The 11,244-nt window shown below is 43.4% G+C and overlaps 2 protein-coding genes across 5 annotated transcripts in view; one reads left to right on the plus strand and one right to left on the minus strand.

The window, feature by feature from the left end:
* The window catches only part of UBE2K (ubiquitin conjugating enzyme E2 K), a 32,537-nt gene extending 25,572 nt beyond the window's left edge, over nt 1-6,965 (minus strand). The window contains exon 1 of one of the 2 annotated variants that reach the window (XM_083460186.1): nt 6,436-6,965. In XM_083460186.1, the coding sequence (XP_083316312.1) occupies nt 6,436-6,498 (63 nt within the window). In that variant the 5' untranslated portion in view covers nt 6,499-6,965. Of the gene's footprint in view, nt 1-1,013; nt 1,135-6,435 lie in introns of those variants that run through there. The other variant, XM_083460187.1, reaches the window with a different exon arrangement.
* A 550-nt stretch (nt 6,966-7,515) lies between these two features.
* Nucleotides 7,516-11,244, plus strand: part of SMIM14 (small integral membrane protein 14) — a 34,989-nt gene continuing 31,260 nt past the window's right edge. The window contains exons 1-2 of one of the 3 annotated variants that reach the window (XM_083460211.1): nt 7,516-8,146; nt 10,244-10,337. The gene's annotated coding sequence lies outside the window, so the exon portion shown is untranslated. Of the gene's footprint in view, nt 8,205-10,243; nt 10,338-11,244 lie in introns of all 3 variants that reach the window. The other 2 variants (XM_083460210.1, XM_083460212.1) reach the window with 2 other exon arrangements.

The raw sequence follows: 11,244 nt of genomic DNA on the forward strand, positions 1-11,244 counted from the left end.
GCTATAAAAAGCATGCCTATACATTCTGTTGCAGCACCCATAACCTAGGTTTAAGGTGCAATGTAGCTCCTAGGTTTCTAACACTGGGTATTTCTGCCCCACCTAATGACATTTTTGCTATGGAATGCCAGATTCCCATCCTTGTCCCACACTATTCCCCATCTACATGAAATTGCTGTGTCTGGGGATATGGTATAGCACCATCAATATAAAAACAATGACACCTAGCTGTTTCTTTCATCAGACTTTGTACCAACGAATTAGATATCTATTATCTAGACAAAATAAAAAGGTTTTGTTAATAGACAGTAAAGCTGATCAGGGAGTTGGGTTTTCAGCCAGTTTTGGATATGCTGAGGCTTCAATACTTTGGCCACCTCATGAGAAGAGAAGACTCCCTGGAAAAGACCCTGATGTTGGGAAAGATGGAGGGCACAAGGAGAAGGGGACGACAGAGGACGAGATGGTTGGACAGTGTTGTCGAAGCTACCAGCATGAGTTTGACCAAACTGCGGGAGGCAGTGGAAGACAGGAGTGCCTGGCGTGCTCTGGTCTATGGGGTCACGAAGTCGGACACAACTAAACAACTAAACAACATCAACAATTTCCTCTCCCATGAAATTCACTTGGGTCACTATTAGGTCTGGCCTTGCAGTAAAATTGGTGGTCAGAAGCAGCTTCCACTGTTGGTTGTGCAACAGCTGCAATCAGTCCTTAAAAAATGCAAATCTTGTCAGTTATCCATGCTTTAGTAATGTCCAGTTTAGACTACTGGAGGGAATTTTACATGGGGCTGATTATGATGAGCATTCAGAAGTTTCAACTAGTTCAGAAATGCTTCAATATCCATATTGACAGTTTGTTTCCAGTTACAATTCAAACTTCTTCTTTCGACCTTCAGACCCCAACCACCCTGATCCCGAACCATTTTCAGCAGTGCCAGATGGAAGCTTTGATCAGGAGTCCAAGGATGCTCTCTTTTTGCAAACTCCCTTCTGCAAGAAACTCTGTACCTGCTCTGAAACTCAAGGCTATGCTCCCAACAGGAAAACAGAACAAAATAATATTGTCCGTTCACCAACTGTCACTTGGCAGAGGAGAAGAGGGGCAGGATCCCTTTCTGCTCTGCTGAGTCACACTTTTTCCTCCTGTCACCTGGCAGCAACTATTACATCAGACTATAGCAAGAGAGGGAAGATGGGGTTGGGGAACACTTCCATCAGGGCAGCTGGGAGAGCAACATCTGGCTCAGGGATGAACTTTTCCCATCCCAGCTGGACATTACAGGAACCTGTAACTAAGAACGGGTACCTGAGTTGGCTTATTTCCTCCTCCCTCCCAATTCATTTTCATTTTGCTTCACGTCTTTTGGACTTTTAAGCATGAAGGGAGGTAATGCCTTGTTTTTATTGATCTTTAAAAGTCAGTTTGGCAGCCTTTTTCTTTTTTTTGCTGAACAGCAGGATAACAATTCCTCAAATAAATACCTGCTCCCATATGAACTCCTTTTGTGTTAATATCTTCATTTAAGGCTCTGCTGCAGGTGTTCCTTGTGCCAGAGAGAAGCTGGATAGCTATGGAACCCAATTATGGGACACCCTACTTAGGTTTGTTAGGTGCCTGTTCTGCTTTCTTTTGGGTAAAAATTACAAATGTTTTATTTGCACAAGGTTTTCAGATTTGTGGTTTTTTTTATCCATAAATAAGTTTCTATTATACTGGCTATTTTGTCTTTTTGTTTTTAATTGCAATATATTACGTTTTTAAGCATAAATTTAAGCCATCATGGAGGGGGGCCCAGTATTAGTGGAAAGATGTGATAGGATTTACATTTTAAAAAAATACCTTAAGCTTTTTTAAAAACAAAAACAAAAAACCAGCTAACCAAACTCATCATAAAAATTGAGTTTTTCATTCTCTATATAAAACAAGGACAGATATTACACATTCTTGCCCAAATCAGTATGAATTATATTACATTTAGTAAACCAGTCAGTCCGTTTACCAGCACTCCTGGTTTTCCAGCCACTTTGGATACCCTCCAAACCATTTATATAATTCAAATGTTACAGTTCATGTATGCCCTGTGCAAGTGGAAACTTACTGTGGAAAGGAGCTAAAATGTTCTTAAGGGGTTGTATACAAATGGTGGTCCTATGCTGACAGAAGATTCTTTCATTCTGGGCAACAGGGATTGAGGCAATCTTCAGTAATTCCTTTCCTTGCTTCATTTCTGCTTCCAGAGGGTTGTGAGACCCTTTAGAACAGCATGGAGGGAGAAAAATGCTGAAGATCACCTTGATCTGTTCCTGGACACCAACTGGATACAATTCTAGATATGAAGACATGCTGTTGCATATGCATGCATTTTGCAATTGCCTCACAGGTAAGCTTAGAATAAAATTAATTGGAGTTCCATGTGCAAAAGAGCTGTAGAAGCGGTCCTTCAGATTTTCTAGGCTAGTTTTAGGCATTAGTATCTTCCCTCTGTTGTAACAGTTTATTTGAAAGATCCAACACCAAGACCTACAAGAGATAATTTCTTATATATCCTCAAAGTTGCCAACATCTTGGTTTTCTTACTGTGAAATATTAGACCATATTTCAGAATGATAACTACGGATTACTAATTTTTAGGAATACAATATCTCATCACCACAAATAAAAGAATAGGGACAGTATGGTAGTCTGAACCCATTTTGGTAACATTTACACAATACTGTGTTGAGGAAGGGCAGAATTAGTTATGATAACAATTATAAATCTAGCACGTGGTGTGGACTGAAGTGTGGGGTAATTAATAAAGAACTGAAGCTGGTCAAGGAAAAAAATCTAGGTGATATCAAACTACATCTTATTTGGAGCAGACACACTGAAATCAATGAACTTAAGTTACCCAAACCCATTGGTTTCAATGGGTCTAACTCCCAATATGACTAATGTCAGATACAGTGGTGGCCCGCAAGACGAATGCCTCGCAAGACGGAAAACTCGCTAGACGAAAGAGTTTTCCGTTTTGGAGGTGCTTCGCAAAACGAATCTCCTATGGGCTTGCTTTGCAAGACGAAAATGTCTTGCGAGTTCCTGCGGGTTTTTTTCCCTTCCTCCCTTTTCTAAGCCGCTAAGCCGCTTATCAGCTGATCCGATAAGCTGATAAGCCGCTAAAAGCCGCTAATAGCGCTAATCCTCTAATCCGTCAATGGGCTTGCTTCGCAAGACAAAAAAAACGCTAGACGAAGAGAATCACAAAACGGATTCTTTTCGTCTTGCGAGGCACCACTGTATTCCCATTCACTCATAAAGCAAATGGGACAGCCTCAGGTTAGCACTTATTGTTCAGCTTAACCTACTACACAGGGCTGTTGTGAAGATATTGAAATACACCCATGTACATCACTCTGGGCTCCTTGAAGGACAAGACACAGATTTAAAACAAAACCCTCGTTTTCTTCAAATATTATCAATCATACCAACACTGAAAGATTTCAGTTCCATTATTATTTGTAGTACAACATAAGATAGCTTCTGGACACAACTCACTGACAGGCAATATACTTATAGCACTGCCTATTATATAACATCAACAGATCACTAATATCAAACTTGCTTCTCAATGCACAACTGCTTGGAAATGAGGACAAAGTTCCTATCTAGAGATGACAATCTGAAGGGAAAATACATGAATCTGAACTGTTGTGTGAGCATTTATTTTGTTAGCATAGAAAGCATGCAGGAAAGGCTGTGGACATGATGCAGCCAGAATTAGGAACGTGTGTCCACAACTTTTGGCATTAGAGTGAAGTATATATCTACTTAAAACAGTCTACTAAAGTAGACTGAATTTTTGTTTCTGTATGCTGTCTCTGCTATCCTCACACATGAAAACAATTATATAGCTACAGATATATAATGATATGTAGATAGATACCTAAAAAGGTTACAACTAAAATATTTTAAGTGTAAACAATAAATGTGCAAACATGTATATATAAGTACACTGATTATAATGCTGGGGTTAATTTTGCATCTTCTTTTTAAATACAAGGCAAGTCTAGGTTTGCCTGTCATAATGTGTGAAATGGTCCTCATACCGAAAATCAGTCGGAGTTGCTCTTAACTAACATTTTCAAGATGGCAACAGTGGAGTAGTACAAGACAGTATGTCAAACTTATCCTAACCAGGAAGTTATGTCAGCATATCTCCTGTGTAAGTTCAGCTTCATCTTGTTTCTAGCCAGGGTGTGTGTGGCCAGGTTTGGGCAGGTAGTGTAAACTTGAATTTTCTGCCCTTCCATGAATTCCTATGAAATGTTTAGTTACACTTGGTTTTTTGTTGGTGCAAGTTGCATGGAGCTGTGTGGGCAAGACCAATAACTCTACATCAGTATGACTTCCCTTGGTTTAACTTTTGCCAGCAGGGGAGGGTTAAAAATCACTTACAATTGCTTAAGGCCAGCCCATCCCATCCCAGGAGTGGAAGTACACCAACTAGATGTTAGGATGTGGCCTTCTCTCTCTCTCTCTCTCTCTCTCTCTCTCTCTGTGTGTGTGTGTGTGTGTGTTATAATCACACTGTAAGGTAAACGGTAAAGGGACCCCTGACCATTAGGTCCAATCGTGGACGACTCTGGGGTTGCGGAGCTCATCTCGCTTTATTGGCCGAGGGAGCCGGCATACAGCTTCCAGGTCATGTGGCCAGCATGACTAAGCCGCTTCTGGCGAACCAGAGCAGTGCACGGAAATGCCATTTACCTTCCCGCCAGAGCGGTACCTATTTATCTACTTGCACTGTGACGTGCATTCAAACTGCTAGGTTGGCAGGAGCAGGGACCGAGCAATGGGAGCTTACCCCGTCGCGGGGATTCGAACCGCCAACCCTCTGATTGGCTAGTCCTAGGCTCTGTGGTTTAACCCACAGTGCCACCCACGTGTAAGGATGCAGCAAAGGGTCACTACACACTTTTATGTCCTCAAAGTCTGCGACTACAGTTCACACTTTTTCTTAAGAGGTTGGTTTTCAAAAGCAATATGCTACTATGCATCCTCCACCTTTTATCTCTGCCATATCATTTCTCATCACACAGGTATTTTTTTATACTCAGTTATGCTAATAACAAATAACATACCAGTTTACACCACCAATAGATTCATATTCTTCCTATTAACAGTATGACACCGTACAAACCAATTAAAAGCACTTTGGATGTTCTCCTCCACTATGTACATGTGAAAGGAATAAACAAAGTATTCCATGCACTGAGGCAATCTTATGTTAGTCAACTGATGGTCATACAGGTTACAACTGCATTTCAACCTTTCATCACCTGTGAACCGATGCAATGCGCCCACAATTTATTGCTCTTTGACCCACCATTCCCCCCACAGCGTTTCCAGATTTCTGAATGGCTATACACACACACACACACACACACACAGAAATGGGGAAGTGCAAAGGGAAGCATTGCCAGTTTCACAGTCCCAAATTTCATTTCCCTGTCTTCCTCCTCTACTTTCCAGCCAAAAAAAAAAGTGACAGCGGGAAGCTCTAATGGGTTTGACAAAATGCTGGGGGGAAATTCAACCGCCGCATCCATATCTGCGCTGGTAACCATAACAAGGCTTTTAACTTTTCTCCGGCCTAGTCAGTTTTACCAGAAAGCAGAAGACAAGGGTGGCAGGATACCTGTGGGACTGAGCTGGAGACCAGTGGCAGGGTTGCCACTTTTAGAAGACATCTGAAGGCAGCCCTGTTTAGGGGAAGTTTTTAATGTTTGATGTTTTATTGTGCTTTTAATATTCTGTTGGGAGCTGCCCAGAGTGGCTGGGGAAACACAAGCAGATGGGCGGTGTATAAATAATAATAATAATATTACATGGGCCAGCATCTGAGCCAGGGAAGTGGTGTGTGCTACTTATTTCACCCCCAGCACAAGCTGGAGAGAGCATGTTGACATTTGAGAGCAGCAAAAGCACAGCTTGAGGAGGGCAGTGACGTGCATTCCCCACCCCCCAGAAGGGGCAGATTCACACGTATGGTGGTTAACACGCTACAAATTCAGGCGTGACTCTGGGCCTCTTGGGTGGGCCTACACGGGCACCAGAGAGGATCAGATGGAGCTGGCAGGCCTAGCTTGATCCCCTTCCCACTTTCTCATCACTTCTTCCTTCCCCCACCCCACCCCATTCCCCTCAGATGGGGGTCACTCCCCACCGGGGGACCCCCTCCCCTCCCCAGAAATTTCCTTTTTTTCCCCCATGGGAAATGAACGTTGCCCGAGGAAACGAGGCAACATCGCTGCTTCTCCGAGACCCCGGAGAGAAAGAAAAACGGAGGCGAGGGAAGGAAAACCGAAAGGGATGTAGCCTCCCAAATCTCTCCCCCACCCCCAATAAACGCCACGACCGAGGAGGGCGACAAGGGAGGGAAAGACTGACCTCCTCGCTCTTCAGCACCTCCTTGAACTCCCGCTTGATCCTCTGCACCGCGATGTTGGCCATGTCCTCGGAGGGGTCCGACGACCCGCCCAACCCCAGGCCGCCGCCGCTGCCGCCGCCGAGCCGGGCCGAGCTCCTCCACCCGCCGCCGCCACCGCTGCTCCCGCGGGTTAATCTCCCGGCCCTTCCAAAATGGCGCCGGCGCCGAGCATGCGCGTTGGCCGCCGCCGCCGCCCGGCCGCCTGCCCCTTCCTCTCCGTCAGAGAAAGGAAAATGGAGAGGGGAGGGGAATAGGAAAGGGCGGGGAGGGGGGAAAGCCGCTGCTTCGGGCCCCCGCGAAAAGTGTGGAGAAGGGGAGGCAAAATGAGAGGAGAAAAAGTGGAGGAGAGGTTCTCCCGTCAGACGGTGGTTTCACCCCTCAGGGAGAGGGGAGGCCTTCGCCCACCTCGCCTCAGGAGGTCGTCGGCGACCTCCGCCTTTGGCCGTCACTGACTATGAGGCAGAACCGCCTTTTCTCTCTCCCTCTCTGTGTGTGGTACGTAGGTCCGTACGTGTGAATGTGGACCGTCTGGAGCGGAGGCGAGGCCTTCTCGGTGGCGGCCCCTTTTCCTTGCGCGACGGTCCTCCCTTCAGAGGCTGAGACGGGAGAGCTACACAACTTCCCCGTCTTGGGAAGGCATCGATTTCTTAGGATGTTTTTAGATAATAATACACATGTGCTGTTAACCGCCCAGAGCAGCTGGGGGAAACCAGCCAGATGGGCAGGGTACGAATAAAATAATAATAATAATTTATTATTATAGCGTGGGTGGGGAAGGGTGAGGGAGTAGGGCAGAGTTTTTTAATAATATTGTTTATTACTTTTCAGTTACAATCCAATAATAGACCCATTATAACAATACCAATTTATAATACAATTATTAATACCAATCATTCAAATGCCAAATTATATAATTTAGAGAAAGTGCTAGAATTGATGGTTGGCTTATTTGCTTTATTTCTGGGTTCCAAAATCTTATTAATTTCCATTACGTTCCGGTCATAATAATAATAATACCTTATACAACAACTGCATTATTAATAACTTCTATTCATGTTGACACCTTAAGTGATTTATAAAACTGCAAGGGAGGAACTCAAACTATATCCTTGTTCTTCCTGTATGTGGCAATTGTTCTGTCTGAGGTGTTTTTTCCTGTCCTTGTAAGATGTTTTGTCTTTCTTTCCATCCATCATGCCTTGGGCAAAGCTGATATCCCATTGTTGTTTAAGGGCAGAGCTAAGGCCCTTGTGATGAAATCACTCCCATCGTATGAGGTATCACACGCCTACCTGCTCCTTCACACAAATGCAGCCTTCGCACGCACCAGCCTGTGTGGCGGGTGGATTGTACATAACACATTGCCCACCTTCCGGTTTAATTTATAATCATCATCATCATTTTATTATTTGTAATAAACCCATCTGACTGGGTTTCCCCAGCTGTTCTTGGTGGCTTACAGCATATCTGGAAACATCTATGCCTTCCCAAGACATGGAAGATGTTTTCTCAAAGTCGTGCAGTTCTCCTTGGGCAACTTTTCTGGCCTTCAAGTCGCCACAGATTGATGGGAAAGGTCTCCGTTTTGGATACTCCACATGGAGAGGTCTGAGGTGTACAGGAGACGGCAGAATTGCTCAGGGGACGCTTTCCAAAATGGGGCACCAGGATGTGAGTGCAGTAGGACGCAGAGTCAAGCAGCCACATTGTGGAGGCAGTACAGCATTTTGTAAGCATTTCCACTCCCCAGAATGTCAATAGCATTCAGCATGAAGCTTGTTCCACGTACATAGCTCTTGTAGCATGTGGGACGTCAAAATTAGAAATGAAAGAATGCCTCCTTCCCCACAGACCCTCCCAGATCAGCAGAAGGGGCACTGGGGTAGTAGCAATTTCTTTCACGAGTTTGTGGTGGCAGCAGCCCAGAATATGCCTTTCTCTGCAGCAGCCCCTAAGTTGTGAAATTCCCTCCCCATAGGTGTGTCTGACTTCTTCACTATACAACTTTTGGAGAATCCTGAAGATGCCCCTCTTAACCATGCCTTTTGACACCTGAGATGTGCACTTTCAGAGTCCACCCTATTCTTGTGACTGTACAAACAGGTTTTCATCTGACTTTCAAATTGTTGTAGCCCACCCTGTGACCTGCTGCAATACACGTATTAATTACAATAATATTGGGGCCATCGGACATGGGATGCTGAAGTGAGAAATATTTTGTCCTTCAGAGCAGTGGCTACAGCTGGATGGCCTTCTGAGGAGTTCCAGTCTGTTATTATTACTTATCTATTTGATTTATTAATCACTTAATACCTAATAGTCTAAAAAAACAAAAGTGCTTGGTTTTCTTACAAAAAGGATAATGCAGTCTTTGGGTTAGCAAAGATGCAGGCTTTAAAATCTCCCTTTGGAGAGATTTTGTACCATTTTCTGAGTTGGGAGTCAGGCCACATGGCTCCTTTGCTTGCACAAAAAGAAAAGACTGAGAAGAAGCAGGAGCAGAAGCTGCTGAGAGCCTGCTAATATACACCCACTCCGGCAACTTGAGTTCAGGGCTCAGGTTAACCGTTTCATGCACACAAGTGTGAGGCAGTAACTGTATATTACAACAGAAAGTAACCTGGACATGGGGACAGTAGAGAGGAGAGATGGAGCAATACAAATGCAATACTATTGCATGTTTACTGAAAAATAAATAGCACTATGGTGCTTCTTCCATAGATAGGGCTTTTAGGACTGCAGCATAAGTCAGATATGAGGCCATATGGCAAAAGGCAGGCTCCAGGGAAAGTCCCTGAATAAAAGCAGTAAAAGGCATTGATGCAACCTGAAAACTGTACACCATATTCAGATCCTTATTTGAATGTATGCTACCACCTCCCATGTTCCATCTTAAGACTCTTAAAAGCTACAGAATCATGGTTTTACATGTGGGAAGGAAAATAAGAATAGATATAGAAGATTACCCATGTGGGGTAATTAATAAAAGAACTGGCTGGATCCCTAGATCCAAAGCATGGGGATAATCAAACACTCCAACAAGAGAGAGCTCCCAATAGAATATTAAAATCACAGAATCATGCAGCACAGGGAAGTGTGAGCAATATAGACTGTTAGACCCTTTAAATATCTTGTTTAGTTCGCTCACATTGCTTCCCCTTTCTACCCTGCTTGCAATTAATACTGGAGAAGAGAGGGTTAAAGAGTTTTTGACCTATGATTACTCAGTTTTAAAAAGAATGATCCTGTTAAAATTGAGTTACTGATGAGAGATAAATGGAAGACATGCACATTCTTAGACTACAGTGGTGCCTTGGGTTACATACGCTTCAGGTTACATACGCTTCAGGTTACAGACTCCGCTAACCCAGAAATATTACCTCGGGTTAAGAACTTTGCTTCAGGATGAGAACAGAAATCGTGCTCTGGCGGTGTGGCTGCAGCAGGAGGCCCCATTAGGTAAAGTGGTGGTTCAGGTTAAGAACAGTTTCACATTAAGAACGGACCTCCGGAACGAATTAAGTACTTAACCCGAGGTACCACTGTAATCACTTAGATACAATATTCAAAATATGTTGTAATTCTTATAGCAATTGTGGATCTGCTTACAATGAAACATGTTAGTATGAACTGCTTTCGCTACCTAGTTAGCACATTAGTGTGAGCTCACATTTCAGACAATAGCACCTCTCAATTTTCCTGCCTCCTTCCTTACCTCTTGATATGTGTAGCTTGCTTTATAAATGTTACCTGTTTCTCTGTGCACAGGTTGAAAAGTTGGTGTTACAGTGCCTTCTGCAGGATGGAATATGTCAAATTAAATCTGCCATTGACTAAGCAACTTCAGTAAGGAATATTCACAGTAAGACTTCCCCCTCTTCAGATTTTTTTTCCTAGAGCAAATTGAAGGTGTTATTTAACTGTATTAAATATTAAAGCCAGGGTATTAACCAGATGACAATTTCCAAGCCTCAGCAGGTTTCAGGCTTTGAATTTACAATGCCAATGATCAATCCTAGATTTGGTAATTTTCGATATTATGCATATTCTCTCTCCAGCTAAACAAATAGCAGGTTTTTTTTAAGTGATTTTTTTTTAAGCATCAGTTGCAGCAGGAATAAAAGAATGCATGGGAAAACAGGGTGACTTTGCCAGATACCTAAAAGATAATAGTAACGATGGCACCAGGTGAATTTGCATGGGGAGGGAATTTCATAACTGGGTAGCACCAGTTTTTTTAAATACAGTGGTACCTCAGTTTTCAAGCATCTTGGAAGCTGAACGTTTTGGTTTTCGAACGCCAAAAACCCATGCTTCTGTTTTTGAACACGCCTTGGAAGTTGAACAACTTCTGTTGCATTTTTTAAATTTTTCTCCATTGAAATTGCAGACCGCCTCTGTGGCTCAGTTTTCGAACGTTTTGGAAGCCGGAACGGATTATGTTTGAAAACTGAGGTACCATTATATATATATTATATTGAGCATTTCTATGCCCTCTCCCATGATGTCAATTTTCTTAATGGGGCCCCCATGACCATTTGTCCATTAAACAATATTTTTAAAATTATAATGCCATGATGTAGACTTCAGGTCACGTTAACTAGGTTTTCCTCCCATACTTTCTCTGGCCAATGGGTGGGACTAGGCTTGCCTTCACCTTGCCAGACTTCTTTCTGGGAGGGCAGGGGATACAGCACCCTAGTGTCCTTTGGTCCCCTGGCCAATAGAGGGCCTCCATGCTCTTCCCATCAGCTGTGCCAACAAACAAT

This window comes from Podarcis liolepis, assembly GCF_965112155.1.
Source record: "Podarcis liolepis genome assembly, chromosome: 9".
Taxonomy (NCBI): Eukaryota; Metazoa; Chordata; class Lepidosauria; order Squamata; family Lacertidae; genus Podarcis; species Podarcis liolepis.